This window comes from Monodon monoceros, unplaced genomic scaffold (genome assembly GCF_005190385.1).
Source record: "Monodon monoceros isolate NGI ecotype Baffin Bay Population unplaced genomic scaffold, NGI_Narwhal_1 Super_Scaffold_6, whole genome shotgun sequence".
In the NCBI taxonomy this organism is placed as follows: domain Eukaryota; kingdom Metazoa; phylum Chordata; class Mammalia; order Artiodactyla; family Monodontidae; genus Monodon; species Monodon monoceros.
The window spans coordinates 69000411-69027284 of NW_021703783.1; the positions used below are offsets into that span (position 1 = coordinate 69000411).

Sequence of the window (26874 nt, forward strand, 5' to 3'; positions counted from 1 at the left end):
TTCTAATTGGTTGATTGGTTGGTTGGTTTAAATATGGACTAAAAGGTAGTCCAGAGTGAGCAAATTCAGAGTGAGTCCAGACCTGCCTTGATTTATTGTAGAGGAAGGGATTTAAATGTTTAGAGAGATTGGAGTGTTAGAGTATGTTTGTCACTTAAAATCTACTCACCCACCCTGGAAGGGTCCCAGAGCCACCTTCGTGTCCTCCCAAAATTCATATGTTTTTGAAGGCCTAACCCCCAATGCCTCAGAATGTGACCTTATTTGGATATAAGGTCTATACAGAGGTAATCCAGTTAAAATGAGGTCATTTGAATGGGCCCTAATCCAACATGACTGTGTTCTTATAAAAGAATAAATATGAACACAGAAACACACATTAAGGGAAGATGATACGAAGAGACACAAGGAGAAAACAGTGATCTATAAGCCAAGAAGACAGTCCTGCAATAGATCCTTCAGAAAAAACCAGCCCACTGACACCTTGATTTCAGGCTTCTAGCCTCCAGATTTGTGAGACAATAAATTTCTGTTGAGTCACTCAGTTTGTGGTACTTTATTATAGCAGCCCTAGCTAACTAACATACTAAACGCCCAATAAATGCTATTTTTATTATTATTATTATTACTGTTGTATTTTGAAAAGAGTCGAATCATTGAACACCAGTGAAATTCATTGAAAGCTTTTGTATGTGCCAGATATGCAACTGCCCAACAGTGGCACTGTGGAATTGACGCTTAAATGCACTACTTGTATGTTTAGGAGTCAGTAAGCATTGCATCTTGCTGGCTTCCAAATGTTTGGTTGTCCACTTACCTTTGTCATCCCCTATCTTTTCTTATTTTGGGGTTTGTTATCTTCTTCCTTCCTGGTTACTGGTTTACCCCCATTTAAATCAAGTGCCCTTTCTCTAAATCACAAACATTAAAACAAGGTTGATTAATGCCACTGTCTGACTTGGTCCTTTAGACAAAGTTTATCATAATAAAAATGTACATTTATTCAGGAATTATACATGTACACATTCAGAAGAATCACATTCAAGCCTTCCTTTATATTTTCCTCTTTCCTCATTGATTCTTCAGCATTTGGCATGCAATGCAGATACACACTGAGAATCTGTACTTCAAGAAAGAGATCTTGAATTTCCTTCTTTGAACCCCTCCTTCTTCATCATTAGTTGAAAAGTTTTAGAAGGACACAGATCTGTCTGTTAAATGGAATTATAGGCTGTTTCCTATCACCTTCCATCTAGACATCTTTTCAGCTCAGCTCTTTTCTTACATCCCTCTCAAACTATCTTACCAAGATACTTTGCTGACACAGTTTTCATTTCTATCTGCTCTATCTGTAAAAAAAACAAAGTGGCTATAACCTCAAGTTTTTGCAAGTGTGGAGACAGAGCACCATTAGAAGCCAGAAACTAGGGTTTATTATTCCACAAGCTGGAATCACACCATATAAAATGTTTTAAAATAAAATATTTCTAAGAACCCTGATTGCCTCCCTTCCCCAATAAATATTGAACAAGAAGCTACCAATAACCACAAGATGCATGCAAATATAAAAACAGGGTGTTCTAAAGACTTAGTGAAGTTCTGAGCCTTCATAATCTCAGAAGTATAAGTGTTACAAACTTAGAAAAACATCATTTGAAAGGTTAATTACTTATATTGCTCTCATACTTTTTTTTTTAATTAGGGTATAGTTGTTATATTTGTAAACATTTATACTTCTGGAGTTTACTGAAGCCTTAAAAGCTCACTCTAGACTTTGTGGATACCATGTTATTAATTCACTTTTTCTTTTCCATTTACAAGTTTTTTTCTCCAGTATGATCATATAATTTTTATTTTCATGGTAGGAAAATGTTTATTTTTCAGTTTTGAATGTAGCACATTTCAGCAGATAGATTTTGTAGTTGTCAATTAAAAGACATTGTTCAGCAACTTCCCTGAATAATACACCAATCTTTGTCTCTTTCTACAACACACTGAAGTGTATTTCTATTAGAATTCCTCTGATACTTACCACCAAACTGTAATCCTGGGACTTCATTGAATTTGTTTACATTTTATCTGTAACTATCACGGACGCCCAGCTTAAAATCTAGGTAAAGAAAGAAAATGTGAGGTTTCTTCCTTAAAGAATATTGCAAAATAGAAATCAAAGGCACAGTTTTACTCCTCAATCTGTGCAATCTTAGTTTACAATTAAAGAATGATTTTAATTGTCAAACTTTTAAATTTTATTAAATGTTTGTGGCAATGCATTGAATGAATTCCAGACCTATATAAATACACAGGCAGCTGTTTGTAATTTGCATTTTTATCAGTTTTGAAAGAGCACAATGTACTTCCTGCATCTTATTTTCAGAATTTGCAATTATCATATTTGGCTATCCAGTATACAGTATGGACTACTTGAGTATCTCATTCTTGGAATTTTCATTTTGATTGTAAACCAGATGATCTCTGGCACTTTTCTCTTTTCTCATTTTTCAACCTCCAGGTTTACTTCCTCCCATTTCTTCTTGGCTCTAATAATAAAGTAGAAAAAAATATTTCAATTATTTTCTTTTTCAGCGTTTTTCAGGGTACCAAAAATTTGCATTTCTTTTGCTAATCAGTTACCATAAATCTAAAGACAAAACAAAAACTAAGCTTATTGTTCTAATTCATAAATTTTCAGAATGCCATTCAAACTAATTCCACTTCTTTCTGAAGCTCGCTCGCTGTGATTTGAATTTAGATGGAGGGGTGGAGAGGAATGGAAATAATACTACAGTATGTAGAAGGCTGCACCATGGGGCACCCAGAATGAACAGAATGAATGTCCCCTCCTCTGGAGAAAGGCACCTCCAGTCACACCAGCTGTATGTCTATCAGAAAGGACAAGTGGCCTCAAGGAAAGGCTGACAATGACATCTCTAACTGCCTTCAGCTCCTTTCCTCGATTCCTGCAGACACATTTTCCTCTTCTATTGCATTAGCCTCATAGCAGCCAACATTGTCCCAAAGACTCCTCTCACCCAGTTACACTTCTGAGGCCTTGGCTCCAGATATTCCTTAGAGGAGTAGACTAGTGGCTCTCTCTAGCAGTCCACCTGTCCCCTGGGAAACACTGAAATCTCTCCTTTGTGCCCTAGCAGGAAGTGCAGGGGAGGAAACACAAGCTACTCTTTCTCTCCCTATTCTGGTGATGACAACAACAACTGGAAAGGATAAGAGTTTAGGGGTGGGCTTCCCTGGTGGCACAGTGGTTGAGAGTTCGCCTGCCGGTGCAGGGGACACGGGTTCATGCCCCAGTCCGGGAAGATCCCACATGCCGCGAAGCAGCTGGGCCCGTGAGCCATGGCCGCTGAGCCTGTGCGTCCGGAGCCTGTGCTCCGCAACGAGAGAGGCCACAACAGTGAGAGACCCGCATACCGCAAAAAAAAAAAAAAGAAAAGAAAAGAAAATTTGCATATAAACTTAGTCCCATTCAGTGCTTTCTTAGCTACTTCACATGTATATGTCAATCACATTCAGATTTGAAATTCTGAGGGTTTTTCTCCCTCCCCTACCTTCCTGCTGCTTATCCTAATTTCTAGGGTTGGGACTGGGGAGGATGGTTGCTGCTGTGTGACAGGTAGGAAAAGAATGTCCTCTCAACAATCTTGGGTTTCAACAAGGTCTGGGTCCTGTGCTGGTGAACAGTGGCCCAGATAACATAGTCTAATGTTTCTCAGGCTTTAATGTGTATCCTAATCACCTGAGGATCTTGTTAAAATGCAGATAATGATTCAGTAGGTCTGAGAATGGAGATTCCACACTCCTAACAAGCTCCCAGGTGATATCACTGCTGGTGGCCCCCAGACCATACTTCACGTAACAGGGGTTTGATCAGTGGATGATGGCTTGGTTTCTAATCGACTTCCTGGCACAGCAAACAGTTGAGTTTCCAGCTGAGTCCTCCCCGGAATAGCACCCAACCACAAAGGCATCTTTTTGATGCTATCCCTTTAGGCCTAGCCAGAAGACTTTGTGTAGACCTGCTGGTCCTCTCTCCCAGGAACTCACTCTCACTTGAAACTCACAGGGTTATGTGATGCCCTCCCAATCAACGTGCCTCAACGAGACGTGCCTCAACGAGACGTGCCTCGTCCCCCCCACAACCCCACCACCAGATGGCGTTGAGAAACTCTCTCCAAAGCTTCCACCCTAGATTGCATCTGGGAAGTACAATGCAGAGCCTCTTTATACTCAGATTCTTAAAAGTTCCAGAGGAATTCTATCATAGACCTTTCTATCCCTGGGCCCTGGCATAGCTGGAGGTGGTGGGAGAAGGGGAGGAGGGAACTAGTACTGTGTAAGTGGCTTCACAGTTTCTGCTCTCCTGCTGTCTCACCATACCCTCCTCCTTACTCTTCAGATTGAAAGAAAAGAGCAGTTTTGTTGGCTCACATCCCCTGTCACATCCCTTTTCCTGTGGCATATGTGGATGGTACATGCTTCATACTCTCAAGTGACCCCTCCTTCCTCCAAATCCTTTAGTGATTCATGTTTCACTGTGTGGGATGGGAGGGGAGAAGGCTGCAGCAATACAAGAGTAGTCACTGGGACAGGGGCAGGGGGGTGAGAAGCACATCCTTTAATACTTCAAATAACATTCCACCCACAAGGAAACCGTGGGAGAAAAAGATGTGACTTGACAATTGGTAGTTTTATCTAGGATTTTCATTGCCTTTTCACCTCCTTCCCCCCAAAATTAAGTGCAACCCACATGAAGTGAAGAGGAAATATAATCAATTAAATAGTGCCACAGCAGAGTTTTCTTGCAGTACAATATGATTTGGGAAGAGATGGGAAAAAAGAAAACAACTGACTCCGGTATAAATATATATACAGGTCTGAATACTGCATCACAGTTATAGTCAAGAGTTTATAGGGAAATACTGCTTTAGAAGATCTTAGCTGTTTATTTTGGAAAGTGTACAGTTTCTAGTCTGGATGTGTTCTGATTCATTCTGGGAACCTCTCATATAAGAGTTGATGGATTTCAGATGATTCTGAAAGTTCTAGGCTACTGATTTAGGTAGGAACTCCCTATCTAGGTCTTTTTCTGAAAGGTTCAGTTTTCCAAGAAATAACTGAAACCATTTTATCCTGTATGGTTTTCCAAACCCACTGAGCCAGCCCCAGAATAAGCTGGGAGAAGACAACAAGCTTTTTAGTATAAGAACCGGATCCCAAACCTGAGGCCAGATCTGCTACAAACCTTTACACTGAGGAGGTTCCTGGAATCCCTACACCCTCCCAGAGCACAGAGCACAAGGCGGAGACCATAGTCACTTTGAACCTCCCAGCCTAGAAACTACGTCTTAGATCCCTTGTCAGCCAGCACCAGCCAATATGTGTCCATGGTGGATATAGTAGGGCTTTAATATTTTGTGTCAAAATATGGATTTATATATTGCTTTGTAGTTCAACAAAGAATGCATCTTATATTACATAACTGCTGAAACTGCTATGCTTCTAAGGAGAGAAATATATCAAAAGATTTCTGATAAAATAAAAATAGGCAAAGGAAAACACAATAAAAAAGTAAAATTAAATTGCTAGTAGAGAAGATATCTACTAAACTCCAAGTAATTATGTTCAGGTATATGGTGAAAACTTTCTAAATTTTCTAAAATATGTTCCTTGAGCTTAAAAACTTGTCATTTATTTTCAGAATTGTATGATACATTAAAATCACTAGTAAATATTTACCTGAATATATCTTTTCAGTTTTTGAATATGTTTTTGAAAAAGGAATTCTTTTTTGCCAGGCTGAACCATTATATGATGTTGACATATATTTATCTGAGAGAAAAAGGAAACAGGAATTAAATATTTTATAATGTTAAAATCATATTCCAGGAGCATTTCAAAGTTATAAATATCTCAGAGGTGAAGCTATTCTCTAATAATTCATTTTACCATTTCAAGGCTAAGGCATCAGGGATACAAGTGAGCTTATTAAAACCATTTAAGTTATCAATGAACACGGTTATACATCTCTTAATTGACTGTTCAGTTCCTCAAATAAGGCTTGCTCCCACGAGGCTAAGCTAGAGAAGAGTATGATATGTGTATGTAATCAAAATGTTTCATTGCCTGGCTTTACCATGATTTTACATAAAATTCTGTTAACATTTGCAGAGCTAAAGAAAGGAAGGAAGGAAGGTAGGTAGGTAGGTAGGTGAGGCCACCTTAACACAAATCTAGACTGTGGCATCAAACTGTTCTGGTAGTTACTGTATTCTTCACAGCTAACCACTCACAGTAAAATTATAATAAAATTAATAATAAAATAATAGTAGTAAATAAAATTAAAAGTCTGTTTCACTTAAGAATATCCTTATTTTTATATATAAATCCATACATCATTCCATTCTAAAACAAATAGAAGAAAATAATTTAAAAGCTAACTTATATTTAAATTGTAAAAGGAGGACCTAAGAGAGACATAGAGTTTTCACTTATGTTTCAGAAAGTACACAACATTCAGAACTCTACTAACTAGACTATGCACACAGGAGAATACAAACATGAAATTACAGGGAATTGAGTGACCTTTTGTTAAGTTGAGAAGACAAACCCAACTTTAAAAGAGCCAAATTCATCTGAGAGAGGGGAAAAAAAAAAGAGAGATTTGGTTCCCTCCTCCCTTGTGTCCTTGTACTTCCTGAGAAATACTATGACTTTGCCTATTACATGATGAAATGATTTAGAAGCAATCTGGGCATGGGTGGGAGAGATGAGAGGTTGTCAAAAATATTGCAGTTAACCCCCAAACTAACCCTTTCAGAAAGTAATCACGAAGGCCTAAAGAAAAACCACAGAACTAGACAGAAAGTGATAATTGAACAATGCAGTCAGTGGAACAAGAAAATGTCAACCATTCAAAAACAATCCTCAAGAGTGAAATAAAGTTATCCAGGGGGAACAAAGTGCAGTGCTCTGAGACAAAATTCTAGAGAGGGTCATGTCAAGCCATCTGCATCCAACATGTTTTCTCCAATATCCTTTAAATCACGTGCACTCCTGCACATGGACAAAAATCCTCTTACTAGTTTTCTAAGATGTTATGGTGGTGATTGCCTGGAAAAAGAAGGGGGTGGATAGCAATTAAGATTAGTTGGACCATCAGGAAATTCCATGGGAATGCAAACCACAGACATGAGTAAAGAGCCTATATAAGTGTAGAACTCCACCTGAACAGAGGTTGAATTTGGGTTCCTTGTTAACATCAACTTTATTGTAGGACCCGTTTGTGGGCCTGCTGCGGGGAGGTGCATTCATTGAGACAGTTCTGACAGCATCTCTCTGACCATGGACATAGGAGTCATTCTCAGAGTTTCTGTTTTTATTATTGCGATGGTAACTCATTTTATTTTTGGGATTTGGAGCCTGTACTGCTATAAAAGAAAGGGGGAAGAGAGTGAGGGATAAAACAAGCTGGTTTCACACCCGTAAATAACATATTGCACTTTAAATGTTTGATAGCACAATGGAAGATAATGTAAGCTAAAAGAACTAAGTTTATAAGAATTGGGCTGACATCTAAAATAACATGTTGCATGACAATGACTTGTTTTTCTGCTAGAAAATATTATTTAATCTCTTTTCAAATTACAATTTAGGAATATCAAATACATAGACACTTTACCTCTCTGCATTTCTGGGCCAGGAAAGTTCTTTGGTTCATCATAAATCCATTTTCTTTTTTTCAGGCCTTTAAAATGAGGCTTCCTCACTGGCTGGACATCATTTACTTAAAGAAGATACAAAGTTTTACAGTTTTTAAAGAGACACTTTCATCTGAAAATTACTGTAGGTGATAATTACATATCTGTGCATTCACATGTCAAGCAAGAGAAAAAAATAAATGTACCACCCCAATACTTTACTTTCTAGAACAAAGGGTGATTTAATTTTAAGTACCAAAACAATCTATCTTGGAAATTGATTGATGAGAAAACTTTCAATAAGTAACATTCCTTTGGAGAAAAATGCTTTTCTCCAAAGGAATGTGTGGATCTTTTTAGGTTTAAAAGAACATAAAATTACAATCCAAATATAATTATATATCTCATTATAATGTTATTTTTAAGTAGTTTTAAAATAGTTATTTTGAACATAAATCTTTTTGTACTTTTTAAGCCTAAACTACTACTTCTTAAGAAGTTGCATTAGTGTAAAATACTTTAATGACTATTACCTTACTGTTTTAAGATCTTAAGAAGTTGGGGGTATAGATAGTTTGGTGAAACAAGCCTCAATAATCAGAATTTGTAAGTGCTAATATCACTAAGTTATTCACTTCTTGCTTGCATGTTTTTACATGGAAAATTTTATGTGCATGCTCAATTTTCCAGGAATTTCTAAGGTACATTTCTCCAGAGTATCTTAAAACGATCTAGTAAAGAGGAGCATTTTTTATTATTTCTCTGTGTGGAGATCCTAAACATTCACAAGTAACTACTACACAGAGAAAATGAACATCAAATTCACTATGTAGATTACATTAGCTCTCTACAGTGGGCTGATTAATCTCTCTTTGCCCTAGCTCTCATCTTCAGCTTCAGCAGTAAACCTTCAGTGAAGCTCTGATTCACCACCTCCTCTCCAAACATCATGCTCCACCCTTACTCTCATGCTCTCACTCCTAGAACTTGGAAACCATATTTTTCACAAGTGTCACTAAACTAAGCTGCTCTGAGGTAAACCATCACGGTTCCCTTTGTTTCCCAGCTGGGGCTGAAGAATATTACAGGGGTTCAATAAATGAAATAAGGAAAAGGAAGGAAGGAGGGAGGGAAACAGGAAGATTCATGAGTCTTAATTGTATCAAGAGAAGAAGCTCCAAGTACTAAATAGCAAGGAGAAGCGCAATCAAGAAAAATAATCTGAAACATAATAAAAATTTGTCAGCGTATCCCAGCACGGGTTAAATTTTAAATGTACTAATGAAGCTTCAGAGAACGTAGTATATTATTAACTTTAATATCTAAATTAAACTAGTGGGAAAGTGTATAATTTACTAGGACCTACATCACAATTCATTGTCAATTAGAAGAATATTGTGTCTTTAATTCTTAACCCTGAATAGTTTTCAAACCATCCTTTTTTCTTTCCTTTTTAAAATTCTACTGCAAATAAGCAAAATAAATCCACGATAAGGCAAATATATCTAAGGCCAAAAAGTGATAGAGCTGATGTCTCACTTGAAGAAGGGTCCTCTCTGCACTTCATACTGATATTCTCAGTAGCATTTAATACATGCATTGTAGGTACTAGTCGGGTAGTTAGGGAACGCTTTGGTTGAGGACTGTCCTTGTTATCTTTTAAAGCAAATTAAGAAAATAGAATGTCACTATTAGTAAAAAGAAGTGTTTCCATTGGTATTTCACTTTGCAAGCATTATATGATGGGCATACCTATTTAAAATATATATACGTATATTAATTTTTAGAACCCACCACTGAAATTCCCTAATTACCACATTGAGTCCCCCAAATTTGTCACTAACAAAACATTAAAAATTCAGAAATAACAGCCATTATCTTCAATATGTAAATTATATATTTGTGGCAATATTTTTAATACCTCTGTATAAAAAAATAAAATACAAAAAAATAAAAGGTTATCAATTTTACATCAAGTGTGCCAGTTTAAACCAAGGATGAAGAAATATCTGTAACAGTCGTCATTTGTTCTAAGCTTTGGAGCAGGGCCATCCAATAGAGTTTTCTACAGTGATGGAAACATTCTAAATCTGTGCTGTCTGAAATGATAGCCACTGGTCACATGTGGATATTGAGCACTTGTAATATGGCTGGTGCAACTGATGAGCTGAATTTTAAAATTTTATTTAATTTTAATTAACTTAAACAGCCACACGTGAATGGTGGCTATGGTTATTAGTGTAGTTAGAGGTGTGTGTTTTTTGATGGATTGAGCAAAAGAGAGGAAACAAGATTTACATATAATTTTCCATATGGAGAATTTGATCACAAGCGTCTTCCTGTTCTTGAGAATATTTATTTAATGGTGGGGAAAACAGTAGATGTAATTGGTTAATATTTAGATGGAGAACATGTAAAGTTCTCTAATTACAGGACAGCTGTACTGCCTGTGACTGAGAGAGCTGCCCAGCAGAGGTCCCAGCTGGGGGATTCTAAGCACAATAAAGGCAGCATAACACTATAGAGGGTGTATTTTATTATCATATCTCTGGATTATTCACAGACCATAATTAGTAATAATCATAAAGTGGGGAAGTCAGCGTGAGAATTGATACTCTTCTCAGTATATATATCTTCACAAATCTTTCTAAGAAAATTCAATCACACTGAATATTGGAAGATGAAAAAAAAAAAACAACTAAAGAGGACTGGGTATTACCATTTAAGGGGACCAATAACTTTAGAGCTAGCAAGACTCCTAGAAATTATGTAGTCCAACAGGCTAATTTTTCAGATAAGGAAACTGAAGCTAAAAAAAAGATGAAGCCCCATAGACAAATAATTAGGGATAGAGCCAGGACTGGAAACTTAGGGCTTCTGACTCCTCTCTAGTGTATTTTGTGTATATTTTTATTTATAACCTTGCCTCTACAACAATCATGCTTTATATTTAACTTGTCTATACAAATTACAAATGGATCAAAATATAGACTGGCTCATTACCTTTAGCATTTGAATATTTCGACATCGTGATTTCTTTCTCTTCAGTTAAAGCTTCATTTTCATCTACTCCAAGAAATATGATCCTCTGTGGAATGTAGCAGTCACCTCCTATGACAATAACTTACTGTCAGTGGCAATGATGGCAGAAAATTGTACAAAACTATCTTTTAATACAGGATAATCCTCCCCTAAAATACCCCTTTTGCACAGTTTTATGTAAATACTTCTCAGTGATACCATCACCATCTCTATACATATCATATATGTTTCGATTAATACATGTGTATATATATATATATGTGTGTGTGTGTGTGAAAATACAGTATGTACACTTACAGATAATTGGAAGAAAATTCACACAGTCAACACAATTTTCCATATAACAATCTTTACCACATTTTAGAGATACTCAGAGTAAATATAATTTACCTTCCACACAATATCTTCAGATATATGAAAGCAGTTTTTATGTTCCTTAAAGATCTTCTATATTCCAGGATAAATATTCATAGTTGCTTTAAATATTACTTAACTACTTAATTTCAGATCCTTGACCATACAAGTTACCCTTTCTTAACAAAAAATATTTGTTTCAAGTAACCTTGTTTAAAAATGATGCCCAACTTCCCTGGTGGCGCAGTGGTTGAGAGTCTGCCTGCCGATGCAGGGGACACGGGTTCGTGCCCTGGTCCGGGAAGATCCCGCATGCCGCGGAGCGGCTGGGCCCGTGAGCCATGGCCGCTGAGCCTGCGCATCCGGAGCCTGTGCTCCGCAACGGGAGAGGCCACAACAGTGAGAGGCCCTCATACCGCAAAAAAAAAAAAAAAAAAAATGATGCCCAAATGTGGACTACCCTGTGAAGAAATCAGTGGAACTAGTATAATAATAGATGACATTTATGGAGCATCATTCTATAAGTTATACACTCTACTGAGTATTTTAAATGACTTATCACATTTAATTATTTTCCTATACTACTCCTAATAATTCAATGTAAGTTTACCTTAGCTATTCGGTAGCTGACACATGTTACTGAATTATATTGAAACCTTGTGGCCAACAAAAACATTTTTTTTTCCTCACAATATATATCATGTCAGGTCTTTCCCAGCTTGAAGAGAACCTACCGGTAATGTCTTGGACTTAAATACAAGAGATTTTGTTTATCACAGTTTGGGTTTACCTTGTTAAATCTGGCTCATTGTTCCAGCATATTAACTTCCAGTCATCTGTAAATTTTATAAACGCGTCTCTATACATCTAGTCATTCAATTGTTTAAACGTAAAATCATTTATTCTACAAATATTTACGGAGTGCACATCATGTGCCAGACATTCTACTAGAGATTCGTCCAGAGCAATTGATTATACACAATTCCTGACCTCAAGGAGTTTATCCAAAGCCAATGAATAAAATGCTAAAAAGATGTTGATGAAACAAATCAGTTATGAGAGAGAAAATTCAGACTCATTTATTATATGGTGACATACTCAGAATCAATCAGTAATAAACTAATTCACCTCCATTTTCAAAAGCAGCAGTATCAGTCCTTGGTTTCCTATCCAGTGATGCTTTTATCTCACCTTGCCTTTCAAATAGGCTGAATTTTGTTGGAACTGTCAGACTGTCCCCTAGGAAAAAAAAAAAAATCACTCCAGGAACCATTAGGCGTTTACCTAAGTTTATTATAGAATTTATGATGACAGTAAAAAGCCTAAAAGTTAATGGAAATATTGTTTGCACAGTGATTTGATGAACAATAAATCTATAATTATACAAATTTTAAGCCAATTTATAATTAGGAGGAAAGCAGAAGGCAAGTTTATTTTCCTATGTGGATAATGTATCAAGTGGCAGTTTAAAAAGTTAAGCAATCTAACTCTATAGTGTATGTATATTTAGTTTATTTGATGTGCTTTTCATATAATGAATTTTGTAATATTTGTTTTGTTTTCATCTACTAACCATGAACAAAGTAAAAAGTATTAGGGTCAACTACTGATTAAAAAATGCTAATTATACTGATAATTAATTCTCACCATTTCCTTATACATCTCTAGCTAATTTTCTCTGAAAATAAAATATTAAAAGGAGAATAAAAGAGCTATGACAATCTGATACAACTCGTGATTCTGGACTGGATTCTAAACCAGGGAAAAAACTTCATTTCGTTATAAAGGACATTGATGGCACAATTGGTGAAATTTTTTTTAAAAAGTCTTTAAATAATATTGAATCAGTAGTAATTTCCTGATATTAATATTTATACTGCATTTGGGTGAGAGTTATGTAGGGGCATCATGCCTGCAACTAACTCTCAAACAGTTTGAAAAAAATAACAACAATGTGTGTGCTGAGAGAGAGAGGGAGAGTGAAAAATCAAATGTGTAAAATGCTAACATTTGGGGAAATCTGGGTAAAGGATATTCATTAGTTAACTGAAATTATTTAAAAATAAAAAGCTTTTTAAAACCATAATATGAAGCAAAAATGCATACAATTGTCTTTAAAATCTGCCATTTTTAATATTCATTGCTAATGTGTTTGTTTTTGTTTTGTTCTTGTTTTAATTTTTCTTGTCTCCATAATTCAAGAAATCTGTCCTTCACTAGATGGCTCCCATTTATCAGCTAGGTCTCTTCGATTGTTCTACCATCTGATGGCATGTTGCTGCCACCTACTGCCATATGTTTAAATAGTTTGCCACACATATGTACTTGCAAGACAGGCACTCTACTTTTTATCCTATGCTCATATTGATCCTGGGAGACTTTGCCAACTATCTCTTTTTTTTTTTTTTTTTTTTTTAAGAGGAGAAAAGGATTCAGATCTCTCCTACTCCTGCAAAACTTGTTTTTCAGCTCATCCCAGGGGCAAGAAATCTACTTAAACTCATGGAATCCATGGATTTTTTTCTCTGAGTTCCTTTTCTTTTTTTATTTATTTTTTTATACAGCAGACACTTATTACTCATCAATTTTATACACATCAGTGTATACATGTCAATACCAATCGCCCAATTCAGCACACCACCACACCCACCCATCCATGGCTTCCCTCCCTTGGTGTCCATACGTTTGTTCTCTACATCTGTGTCTCAATTTCTGCCCTGCAAACCGGTTCATCTGTACCATTTTTCTAGGTTCCACATATATGCGTTAATATATGATTTTTGTTTTTCTCTTTCTGACTTACTTCACTCTGTATGACAGTCTCTAGATCCATCCACATCTCAACAAGTGACCCAATATCATTCCTATTTATGGCTGAGTCATATTCCATTGTATATATGTACCACATCTTCTTTATCCATTTGTCTGTCAATGGGCATATAGGTTGCTTCCATGATCTGGCTATTGCGAAGAGTGCTGCAATGAACATTGGGGTGCATGTGTCTTTTTGAATTATGGTTTTCTCTGGGTATATGCCCAGTAGTGAGATTGCTGGATCATATGGTGATTCTATTTTTAGTGTTTTAAGGAACCTCCATACTGTTCTCCATAGTGGCTGTATCAATTTACATTCCCACCAACAGTGCAAGAGGGTTCCCTTTTCTCCACACCCTCTCCAGCATTTGTCGTTTGTAGATTTTCTGATGATGCCCATTCTAACGGGTGTGAGGTGATACCTCACTGTAGTTTTGATTTGCATTTCTCTAATAATTAGTGATGTTGAGCAGCTTTCATACGCTTCTTGGCCATCTGTATGTCTTCTTTGGAGAAATGTCTACTTAGGTCTTCTGCCCATTTTTGGATTGGGTTGTTTGCTTTTTTAATATTGAGCTGCATGAGCTGTTTATATATTTTGGAGATTAATCCTTTGTTGATTCGTTTGCAAATATTTTCTCCCATTCTGAGGGTTGTCTTTGTGTCTTGTTTATGGTTTCCTTTTCTGTGCAAAAGCTTTGAAGTTTCACTAGGTCCCATTTGTTTAGTTTTGTTTTTATTTCCATTACTCTAGGAGGTGGATCAAAAAAGATCTTGCAGTGATTTATGTCAGAGAGTGTTCTTCCTATGTTTTCCTCTAAGAGTTTTATAGTGTCCGGTCTAACATTTAGGTCTCTAATCCATTTTGAGTTTATTTTTGTGTATGGTGTTAGGGAGTGTTCTAATTTCACTCTTTTCCATGTAGCTGTCCAGTTTTCCCAGCACCACTTATTAAAGGGGCTGTCTTTTCTACATTGTATATTCTTGCCTCCTTTGTCATAGATTAGTTGACCGTAGGTGCGTGAGTTTATCTCTGGGCTTTCTATTTGTTCCATTGATCTATGTTTCTGTTTTTGTGCCAGTACCATATTGTCTTGATTACTATAGCTTTGTAGTATAGTCTGAAGTCAGAGAGTCTGATTCCTCCAGCTCCGTTTTTTTCCCTCAAGACTGCTTTGGCTATTTGGGGTCTTTTGTGTCTCCATACAAATTTTAAGATTTTTTGGTTCTAGTTCTGTAAAAAATATCATTGGTAATTTGATAGGGATTGTACTGAATCTGTAGATTGCTTTGGATAGTATAGTCATTTTCACAATATTGATTCTTCCAGTCCAAGAACATGGTACATCTCTATATCTGTTTGTATCATCTTTAATTTCTTTCATCAGTGTCTCATAGTTTTCTGCATACAGGTCTTTTGTCTCCCTAGGTAGGTTTATTCCTAGGTATTTTATTCTATTTGTTTCAGTGGTAAATGAGAGTGTTTCCTTAATTTCTCTGTCAGATTTTTCATCATTACTGTATAGGAATGCAAGAGATTTCTGTGCATTAATTTTGTATCCTGCTAATTTATTAAATTCATTGATTAGCTCTAGTAGTTTTCTGGTGGCATTTTTAGGGTTCTATATGTATAGTATCATGTCATCTGCAAACAGTAACAGTTTTACTTCTTCTTTTCCAATTCATATTCCTTTTATTTATTTATCTTCTCTGAATGCTGTGGCTAGGACTTCCAAAACTATGTTGAATAATAGTGGTGAGAGTGGACATCCTTGTCTTGTTCCTGATCTTAGAGGAAAGGCTTTCAGTTTTTCACCATTGAGAATGATGTTTGCTGTGGGTTTGTCATGTATGGCCTTTATGATGTTGAGGTAGGTTCCCTCTATGCCCACTTTCTGGAGAGTTTTTATCATAAAAGGGTGTTGAATTTTGTCAGAAGCTTTTTCTGCATCTATTGAGATGATCATATGGTTTTTATTCTTCAGTTTGTTAATATGGTGTATCACATTGATTGATTTGAGTATATTGAAGAAACCTTGCATCCCTGGGATAAATCCCACTTGATCATGGTGTATGATCCTTTTAATGTGTTGTTGGATTCTGTTTGCTAGTATTTTGTTGAGGATTTTTGCATCTATATTCATCAGTGATATTGGTCTGTAATTTTCTTTTTTATAGTATCTTTGTCTGGTTCCAGTGTAAGGGTGATGGTGGCCTCATAGAATGAGTTTGGGAGTATTCCTTCCTCTGCAATTTTTGGGAAGAGTTTGAGAAGGATGGGTGTTAGCTCTTCTCTAAATGTTTGATAGAATTCCCCTGTGAAGCCATCTGGTCCTGGACTTTTGTTTGTTGGAAGATTTTTAATCACAGTTTCAATATCATTACTTGTGATTGGTCTGTTCATGTTTTCTATTTCTTCCTGGTTCAGTCTTGGAAGGTTATAACTTTCTAAGAATTTTTCCATTTCTTCCAGGTTGTCCATTTTATTGGCATAGAGTTGCTTATAGTAGTCTCTTGGGATGCTTTGTATCTCTGCGGTGTCTGTTGTAACTTCTCTTTTTTCATTTCTAATTTTATTGATTTGAGTCCTCTCCCTCTTTTTCTTGATGAGTCTGGCAAATGGTTTATCAATTTTGTTTATCTTCTCAAAGAACCAGCTTTTAGTTTTATTGATCTTTGCTATTGTTTTCTTTGTGTCTATTTCATTGATTTCTGCTCTGATCTTTATGATTTCCTTACTTCTGCTAACTTTGAGTTTTGTTTGCTCTTCTTTCTCTAGTTCCTTTAGGTGTAAGGTTAGATTATTTGAGATTTTTCTTGTTTCTTGAGGTAGAATTGTATTGCTGTAAACTTCCCTCTTAGAACTGCTTTTGCTGCATCCCATAAGTTTTGGGTCATTGTGTTTTCATTGTCATTTGTTTCTAGGTATTTTTTGATTTCCTCTTTGATTTCTTCAGTGATCTCTTGGTTATTTAGTAATGTATTGTTTGGCCTCCATGTGTTTGTGTTTTTTACATTTTTTTCCCTGTAATTCATTTCTAATCTCATAGCGTGTGGTCAGAAAAGACGCTTGATATGATTTCAATTTTCTTAAATTTACTGAGGCTTGATTTGTTACCCAAGATGTGATCTATCCTGGAGAATGTTCTGTGCGCACATAAGAAGAAAGTGTAATCTGCTGTTTTTGGATGGAATGTCCTATAAATACCATTAAGTCTATCTGGTCTATTGTGTCATTTAAAGCTTGTGTTTCCTTATTTATTTTCATTTTGGATGATCTGTTCATTGGTGTAAATGAGGTGTTAAAGTCCCCCACTATTATTGTGTTACTGTCGATTTCCTCTTTTATAGCTGTTAGCAGTTGCCGTATGTATTGAGGTGCTCCTATGTTGGGTGCATATATATCTATAATTGTTATATCTTCTTCTTGAATTGATCCCTTGATCATTATGTAGCGTCCTTCCTTGTCTCTTGTAACATTCTTTATTTTAAAGTCTATTTTATTTGATATGAGTATTGCTACTCCAGCTTGCTTTTGGTTTCCATTTGCATGGCATATCTTTTTCCATCCTCTCACTTTCAGTCTGTATGTGTCCCTAGGTCTGAGTGGGTCTCTTTTAGACAGCATATATATGGGTCTTGTTTTTGTATCCATTCAGCAAGCCTGTGTCTTTTGGTTGGAACGTTTAATCCATTCACGTTTAAGGTAATTATTGATATGTATGTTCCTGTGACCATTTTCTTAATTTTGGGGGGGGGTTGTTTTTGTAGGTCCTTTTCTTCTCTTGTGTTTCCCACTTAGAGAAGTTCCTTTAGCATTTGTTGTAGAGCTGGTTTGGTAGTGCTGAATTCTCTTAGCTTTTGCTTGTGTGTAAATCTTTTGATTTCTCCATGGAATCTGAATGAGGTCCTTGCTGGGTAGAGTAATCTTGGTTGTAGGTTCTTCCCTTTCATCACTTTCAGTATATCAAGCCACTCCCTTCTGGCTTGTAGAGTTTCTGCTGAGAAAACAGCTGTTAACCTTATGGGAGTTCCCTTATATGTTATTTGTTGTTTTTCCGTTGCTGCTTTCAATAATTTTTCTTTGTCTTTAATTTTTCCCAGTTTGGTTACTGTGTCTCAGCGTGTTTCTCCTTGGGTTTATCCTGTATGGGACTCTCTGCACTTCCTGGTCTTGGGTGGCTATTTCCTTTCCCATGTTAGGGAAGTTTTCGACTATAATCTCTTCAAATATTTTTTCTGGTTATTTCTCTCTCTCTTCTCCTTCTGGGACCCCTATAATGTGAATGTTGTTGCGTTTAATGCTGTCCCAGAGGTCTCTTAGACTGTCTTCATTTCTTTTCATTCTTTTTTCTTTACTCTGTTCCGCAGCATTGAATTCCACCTTTCTGTCTTCCAGGTTACTTATCCGTTCTTCTGCCTCAGTTATTCTGCTATTGATTCCTTCTAGTTTAGTTTTCATTTCAGTTATTGCACTGTTCATCTCTGTTTGTTTGTTCTTTAATTCTTCTAAGTCTTCGTTAAAAATTTCTTGTATCTTCTCGATCTTTGCCTTCATTCTTTTTCCAAGGTCCTGGATCATCTTCACTATCATTATTCTGAATTCTTTTTCTGGAAGGTTACCTATCTCTACTTCATTTAGTTGTTTTTCTGGGGTTTTATCTTGTTCCTTCATCTGGTACATAGCCATCTGCCTTTTTATCTTGTCTGTCTTTCTGTGAATGTGGTTTTGTTCCACAGGCTGCAGGACTGTAATTCTTCTGGCTTCTCATGAGTTCCTTGTTTTATATGCAGAAAATAACGTTCTTCTTATCTTGCCTTCAAGGGCAAGATGTTCACCAACAGAAAAGTAAGATTCATCAGAACATAAGATCCATAAAAGGCACAGCTTTGGAATTATTCCCCTGCTTTGCCCTTGAAATTGGCTGGTACACAGGAGGCACTCATTCAATGAACAAACACCCTTGTTCTGCTGCTAACGTTGTTCTATGATCTCCCTTTTGTCCTTCTAGGACTAAGTTGTCCCTTCTACTTATAAAGAAAAATCTACACCTGTTTCACAGGGAGATTTATTTTCATAGCCAAATAAAATGGTAAAACCAAATTATTTACAGAATTATTGCATGGGGTGTGTAGTGCTACCATGTGTTTATTAAGTCTGTTCATTCTGTGGTTCCTCTGGAAATACAATTACATTAATAGCAGCTTTTCATATTAAATTTAGGTCATCCAATAAAATCACTTCCTTCTCACTCTCAATTCTGATGTATTATCATTTGCCTTCAGTGCATAATTTACTAAATAATTCACAGCCTATCATACCAAGTACCTCTTATTCATTACCTTGAAATGCTTCCTTTTCATTCCTTACCTTCCTGCAATTCACTTCCATTTTCCAAAGGCTTTTCTAACTCTTTTTCCACTGTAGAGGCTATGCTTTTAGATGATAAAATACCTGGAGGAGTATGAAATCTGTAGTATTCACCTAATCTCCCAAAAGAAAATTAACAGTTAGTGTACGTCTCACATCAAATATTAGAAAATCCACAAATGTTTGATTCCTTACCAGATTTATAACACATCTCCTTTATTGCTCTTTTTTCTTCAATTTCTTCAGGAGTCTTTGTCCATAAACTAGAAGCATCTATAGGATATATATATATTTTTTAAATTAAATTGTCCCAAAACCAAATAATCTGAAAATGTATAAACCACAATGAAACATCCCACACATTGTTCTCATGAATGGATTACTGTTTTAAAAAACATTTAAAATCAATAATTTGCACATTGTCAAATGTTTCTCGTTGCTATATTTTACATTTTAGACATAATCAGTCAAGAGGAAGGAAATGACTATACATTATGTGTCTTGAGATGAGAAGCTGCAGGTACAGATTCACATTTGAGATCATCTTTGTTTGCTTGCTTGCTTGTTTGTCTGGAGAAGGAAGATGTAAGTATGGGAGACCCAGAGCTACAGAAGAAAAGGACACATCTCCTTCCTCCTCTTCTTCCTCAAAGTCAGTTTTTAAAATTAAAGGATGGTGAATGGGTTGCAATATATCCTCCTGAGGTTTCAGGGGCTCCCAACTCTGGGACAGAGGTGCAATTCCCTCCTGAGTTTGTTTCTGTAGTAAAACACCTACAGAAAATATGTCACATTTCAATTTTTCAATGTGCCCACATCCTGTATCTCCATGGAAAGACATATTCCAGGGTAGAGACAGACTGAGAGTTTATTTTTCCACATGCCTATCTTGTTTGTACATACTTATTGGCACTGCAGGACTGTGACGATATGGGAGGAATAGCATGGGCTACACTGCAAAAGACCTGGCTTCTAACCTTGTTTATACTTTGGCAAGGATTACCTGGGATAATGCAGATGATAGTGCTTTATAAATTATAAACTACTCTATTGATCTCTATAACTTGAAGGATTAAATGTGAGACAGATGGATATAATCATGTAATAGATTGACACTCATGTATATCAATGTTAAGTTATATATAAATAATAAATGTTATATAAATCAATGTTATCAATATTAAGTTATATAAAAGTAAAACAGGTTATTAGTATACCTACAAGCAACTGTGCATATTTAAACATGAGATCTGTCTTCTAGCCATCATACAATAAAAAACTTCCGATCCAAATGATAAGCATATGTGTACACATAGAACAAATTAGAACATAATGAATTTAATATACTTAATAAAATGAAAGCTATTTTCTCACCCAAATCTGCCTTATATATTACATTATACACTTCTACTAGTTAAACAAATATGTAGAAAATACCATGAGGTTTTTGAATGTGCACTGTAAATCTGAGAAAAGTTTTACTAACCATTTTGTTCATCTTCTTCCTCCTCTTCTTCCTCAAAGTTTGTTTTTAAAATTAAGGGATGGTGAATGGGTCGTGATATATTCTCCTGAGGTTTCAGAGGTTCCTGACTCTGGGTTGGGGGTGGAATGCCTTCCTGAGTTTCTTTCTGCGGTGTGATATCTATAGAGGAAATGCAACATTTCAGTCTTTTCAAGGTACACGTTTTGGTGCATGTTCAATGATCAACTGTTGTCCTCCTGATTAACTGCATGTTTGTTAAAAGGTGTCTTTTCTTATTTCTGGAAAGGTTATTGAACTAACTTGCAAAAAAATATCAACATTTTGCTGGTAAGGTGTGGAAAATATGCTAATTCATAGACTTTAGATAGTAATTATAACCATGACTTGGTATATATGATACTTTGATATAAATACAAAGTGATCATAAGCATTACTGTATTCTTACATTACATCCGTGGGATAAGAATAACTTAACTAATCACATTACAATAATTTAACAAAGGCAAACTCATATAAGACATAGCTTATAATGGCAGGGTATACGTGTTCAAAAGAGGAAAAAATCCAATGGCTGGGGGTTGATAACTTCAAAATGAGAATAATACTTTCAGATTCCTTTATTGACTCACATGGGTCAGATTGACCAAAGCTCTAGGTCATATTTAAATGTTCTGTAACCTTCAAAACTAACCAGCAAATAATAGAAAAAGCCAGTGAACACATGTATCTTCTATCATTACTTATTCAATTTTCTTGGTTTTTCAAACCAATAGTTATCAAATTTGGCTAATTATCAGAATCAAATTTAAAAATTATTCAAATCATCTTTTGGGTCTCTGTTTTTCAAATTTCTGATTCAGCAGGTCTAAATTAAAGCCTAGAAATATGATACTATTTTTAAATGCCTCAGATAATTACAAAATCAGTCAAGTTTGGAAACCACGGCCCTGAATCAATGATCATCTATGTGGGGTCCTGGGTCATGGGAAGGCTTTCAGTGGGTTTGCCATCCCAATAATTTGAAAGCAATCTATCGTATTCCAGATCCTTAATTTCCACATCCATTTTCACCCTAAAATTAGTTTGCCTGAGAGCAAGCCTCAGTTCACAGTAGTGTTTTCTCCACTTTACAAAATAAAGCTCTACTTTACCCATGCCAAAATTTTCTATAACACATTGCCCGAAAAAGAAATCCTCCTTTACTGATTAATCAAACCACCATGAACTCATAGGGCTTTTTCCATTACCTTGACTTATACACATTTCTACCAGCAGAGAATCATTTTGTGATAGGCAGAATAATGTTCTCCCAAAGATGTCCAAGTCTTAATCGCTGAAACCTGTGTATACATTAGGTTATACAGGAAAGAGGAATTAAGACTGCTAATCAGCTGACCTCAGAATTGGCAGATTATCCTTTATAATTCAGGTGGGCCTTTGAAAGTAAAAGAGAGATGCAGAGGAAAAGAGCCAGGAAAAGAAGTGTGACAGTGGAAGCTAAGTCAGAGTGATACAGTGTCAGAATGGATACATTGCTGACTCCGAGGTGGAGGAAGGGGGACATGAACAAAGGAATACTGAAGACCTCTAGAAACTTGAAAAGGCAAGGCAACAGATTCTCTCCCAGAAATCTCCAGAAGGAATGCAGCCCTGGAGACCACCTTAATTTTAATTCAGAGAGATCTCATCAAATTCCTAAACTATAGAACTACAAGACAATAAACTTGAGTTGTTGAAGTCACTTAGTTAAGGGTAAATTGTTACAACAGTAACAGAAAATGAATACACGGGGTATTAGAAGAAAGTCCTATCTGGTTGGAATGTTCTGAATTCAAATGCATAATAGAGTATGTTGCTAGTTAAGAATTTTTGTTGAAAAATTTTGCTTGCTCCATTTCTAGACTATTGTGAAAGAATATGTCACTCTTGAAAAAAAGTCTTGTGGTGTCAATGAAAAGAGAGCATTAGTAAGAAACTGTGAAGGAAAAACATGGCTTTAAACAGAACTTTTTAGCTATTCTCAATACATATTCCCAAGACTTGTCATTAGCTTCAAAGAAAAGCTTCACTGAACATTCAATACAAGTTAAAATCACATTTTATAAAAGCTTTATTGAGATATAATTCACATACTATACGATTCCTCATTTAAATGTATAATTCAATGTTTTTTAGTATATTCAGGGAGATGTGCAACCATCACCACGGTCAGTTTTAGGATATTTGATCACCCCAAAAAAGGAAACCCATACCAGTTAGCAGTTACTCTTCATGTCCACCCAATGTCCCCAGTCTTACACAAGCACTAGTATACTTTCTGTTTCTATGGATTTGCCTATTCTGGATATTTCATATAAATGGAATTATACAATATGTGGTCCTTATACATGACTCCTTCCACTTACCGCAGTGTTTTTTATAGCCAAATAATATTTCACTGTATGCATATACCACAATTTATCCATTTATCACATGATGGACACTTCTGTTATTTCCACTTTTTTTGGTTGTTATAAATAATGTTGATATGAATATTGTTGTGCAAGTTTTTGTGAGGACATATCTCTTAGGTATATACTTAGGAGTGAATAAGTAGGACATATAGTGACTCTATGTTTGGTCTTTTGAGGAACTGCCAGACTGTTTTCCAAAGCAATTGCACCATTTACATTCCTACCTGAAATGTATGAAGATTCCAATTTCCCTACATCCTTGTCAACTCTTATTATCTTTTTGATTAAACTATTCTAGTAGATGTGAGTGGCATCTCACTGTAGTTTTGATTTACATTTATCTAATGGTTAATGATGATGAGCATCTTTTCATGAGCTTATTAGCCATTTGTATATCTTTGAGAAATGTCTATTCAGAGTCTTTGTCCATTTTGTAATGGGATTGTCTTTATATTATTGAGTTGTAAGAGCTCTTTATATATTCTAGATGTGTCTCTTATCAGATGAAAGATTTGCAAATATTTTCTCCCATTCTGTAGGTTGTCTTTTCACTTTCTTGATGGTATTCTTGAAACACAAACGTTTATAATTTTGATGAAATCCAATTCATTTTTTCCATTGATTGCTTGTTTTTCTGGTGTCATAACTGAGAGGGGTTTGAGTAACCTACAGTTTCTTATAAGAATTTTATCATTTTAGCTTATATTTAGGTCTTTGGTCTATTTTGAGTTAATTTTTGTAGAGTATAAAGAAGTCTAATTTTTTTTATGGCTATCCAGTTTTCTTAGCACCATTTGTTGAGAATACTGTTCTTTCCCCCATTGAATGGTCTATGCACCCTTTTCAAAAATCAATTGACCAGAAATTGATTTATGGAAAGGTTTAGTTCTGGTCTCTCAATTTTATCTCATTGATCTACATATTGATTTTTATGCCAGTACCAGATGGTCTTGATTACTAGTTTTGTGGTAATTTCTACATTTCAAAATCAGTAAGTATGAGTTCTACAACTTTGTTTTTCACTTTCAAGATTGTCTTTACTATTCTGGGTCCCTTGAAATTCTATATACCATTGATCCTTGAACAACACATGCTTGAACTGCAAGGGTCCACTTGTACATGGATTTTTTTTTAATAGTAAATACTACAGTACTTGACAATCCAAGATTGATTGAATCTGAGCATGCAGAACCATGGATATGGAGGAACTGCAGATTCCAGAGAATCCTCTGAATCTATAGTTATCTGAGTATAACTATAAGTTATACTCAGATTTTATATGGCTTGGAGGGTCAGCTCCCCTAACCTCCTCTGTTGTTCAATGGTCAACTGTACATTTTAGAATCAGCTTGTCAACTTCTTCAAATAAGTCATTGGGGATTTTGATAGGAGTGGCATTGAATCTATAGACCAAGTTGGGGGGTACTGCCATATTAACAATAAAACCAATCTATGAACATGGTCTATCTTTCCATTTTTAAAGTTTCTTTAATTTTTTCAACAACGTTCTGTAGTTTTTGAATGTTTTGTTCTTCTTTTGTTAAAGTAATAACTAAAAATTTTTAATGCTGTTGTAAGTGTAATTTTTTTTCATTTCATCTTCGCTTTGTTCATTGCTAGTATATAGAAATACAATCAATTATTGTATATTAATCTTGCACCCTGCTGAATTTATTACTTCTAATAGTTTTAAACAAGTTTTTAGATTTTTCTAAATGAAAGATCATGCCATATGTAAATAGAGATAATTTTATTTCTTCCTTTCCAATCTGAGTGCCTTTTATTTACCTTTATTGCCCAATCCCCCTGGCTTTAATATAATTGGCAAGAAAACATCCTTATCTTGTTTCTGATTAAGGGGAAAGGCTTTCAGTTATGCCAGTAAGTATATTAGCTGTGGATTTTTCATATATGTCCTACATCAGGTTGAGGGAGTTTCCTTCTACTTTTAGTTTGTTGAGATTTTTATCATGAAAGAGTGTTGGTTTTTGTCAGTGCTTTTTGTTCATATACTATGATGACCATGACCATGGTTTTTTTGCCCTTTATTCTATTGATCTGGTGTATTACATTATTTCATTTTTTGTAGTTAAACCAACCTTGCATTTCTGGGATAAATCCCACTCGGTCATGAACTAAAATCCTTTTTTTAATGTTGGATTTAGTTTCCTAGAATTTTATCAAGTATATTTGTGTGTATATTCTGTATAATCCTATTAATGTTATATTACATCTGTAATGTGTTACAAATCCCAAACATATCGTTATAATTATTACTTTCTATAACTTTATATTTCTTAAAGTAGTTGAGAGGAGAAGGAAAATACATATCTATAGAGTTTGACACATTAGCCTTCTTATTTATCATTTCTAATTTTCTTCATTTGAGTTACCACCTGGTATCATTTCTTTACAATACAGGTTTGCTTTCGCATGCCTCTTTTGTGCTGTTATTCTCAAATATATTACATTTCCAAATGTTATAGGTTCAAAATACAATTATATACATGTACATATATATATTTTTTTCTTTCAGTACTTTGAGTATGTCATCCTACTGCCTTCTGGACGACTTTTTTTTCTGGAGAAGTCAGCTGTTAATCATACTGAGGTTCTCTTATATATGACAAATCATTGTTATTTTGCTTCTTTCCAGAATTTGCTTTTGTTTTGGCATTTACCCTTTTAACTATGATGTGTCTAGATGTGTCTATCTTTGGGTTTATTCTATTTAGCATTTGTTGCGCTTCTTGGATATGCAGATTAATAATTTTCATCAAATTTGGGAAGTTTTCAGCCATTATTTCTTTGAATATTTTTTTCTATTTTCCCTCCTCTCATTCTGGTACTCCCAGTATGCGTGTCCCACATTTCTCTGAGGTTCTGTTCATCTTTCTTTTTCTTTTTTTTAATTGAAGTAAAATTGATTTACAATGATGTGTTAGTTTCACATGTTCAGCAAAGTGATTCAGTTATACATACATATACTTCTATTTTTTTCAGATTCTTTTCCTTTATAGGTTATTATAAAATATTGAGTATAGTTCCCTGTGCTATACAGTAGGGTCCTTGTTGGTTATCTGTTTTATATATAGTAGTGTGTATATGTTAATCCCAAACTCCTAATTTATCCCTCCCCCTCCCCCTTTCTCCTTTGGTAACCATAAGTTTGTTTTCTATGTCTGTGCGTCTATTTCTGTTTTGCATACAAGTTCATTTGTATCTCCGCCCCCCTTTTATTTTTTGGATTCCACAGATAAGTAATATCATATGATATTTGTCTTCTACGTCTGGCTTACTTCATTTAGGATGATAATCTCTAGGTCCATCCATGTTGCTGCAAATGGCATTATTTCATTCCTTTTTTATGGCTGAGTAATATTCCATTGTATAAATAAAGGGAGAGGGCCCAAATCAGTAGAATTAGAAATTAAAAAGGAGAAGTTACAACTGACACCACAGAAATACAAAGGACCTTAAGAGACTACTACAAGCAACTATATGCCAATAAAATGGACAACCTAGAAGAAATGGACAAATTCTTAAAAAGGTACAATCTACCAAGACTGAACCAGGAAGAAATGGAAAATGTGAACAGACCAATTACACGTATTGAAATTGAATCTGTGATTTAAAAAC

At 35.4% G+C, this 26874-nt stretch overlaps 1 protein-coding gene across 2 annotated transcripts in view; it reads right to left on the bottom strand.

The window, feature by feature from the left end:
- Nucleotides 1–2229: 2229 nt before the first annotated feature.
- CUNH12orf50 (chromosome unknown C12orf50 homolog) overlaps nucleotides 2230–26874 on the bottom strand; it is a 34293-nt gene continuing 9648 nt past the window's right edge. The window contains exons 4-13 of one of the 2 annotated variants that reach the window (XM_029206255.1): nucleotides 20783–20941; nucleotides 19492–19569; nucleotides 19297–19410; nucleotides 12240–12350; nucleotides 10719–10826; nucleotides 9255–9371; nucleotides 7697–7801; nucleotides 7242–7445; nucleotides 5755–5847; nucleotides 2371–2540 (exon numbers count right to left, since the gene is read on the bottom strand). In XM_029206255.1, coding sequence (XP_029062088.1) covers nucleotides 2515–2540; nucleotides 5755–5847; nucleotides 7242–7445; nucleotides 7697–7801; nucleotides 9255–9371; nucleotides 10719–10826; nucleotides 12240–12350; nucleotides 19297–19410; nucleotides 19492–19569; nucleotides 20783–20941 — 1115 coding nt within the window. In that variant the 3' untranslated portion in view covers nucleotides 2371–2514. Of the gene's footprint in view, nucleotides 2541–5754; nucleotides 5848–7241; nucleotides 7446–7696; nucleotides 7802–9254; nucleotides 9372–10718; nucleotides 10827–12239; nucleotides 12351–19296; nucleotides 19411–19491; nucleotides 19570–20782; nucleotides 20942–26874 lie in introns of both variants that reach the window. The other variant, XM_029206256.1, reaches the window with a different exon arrangement.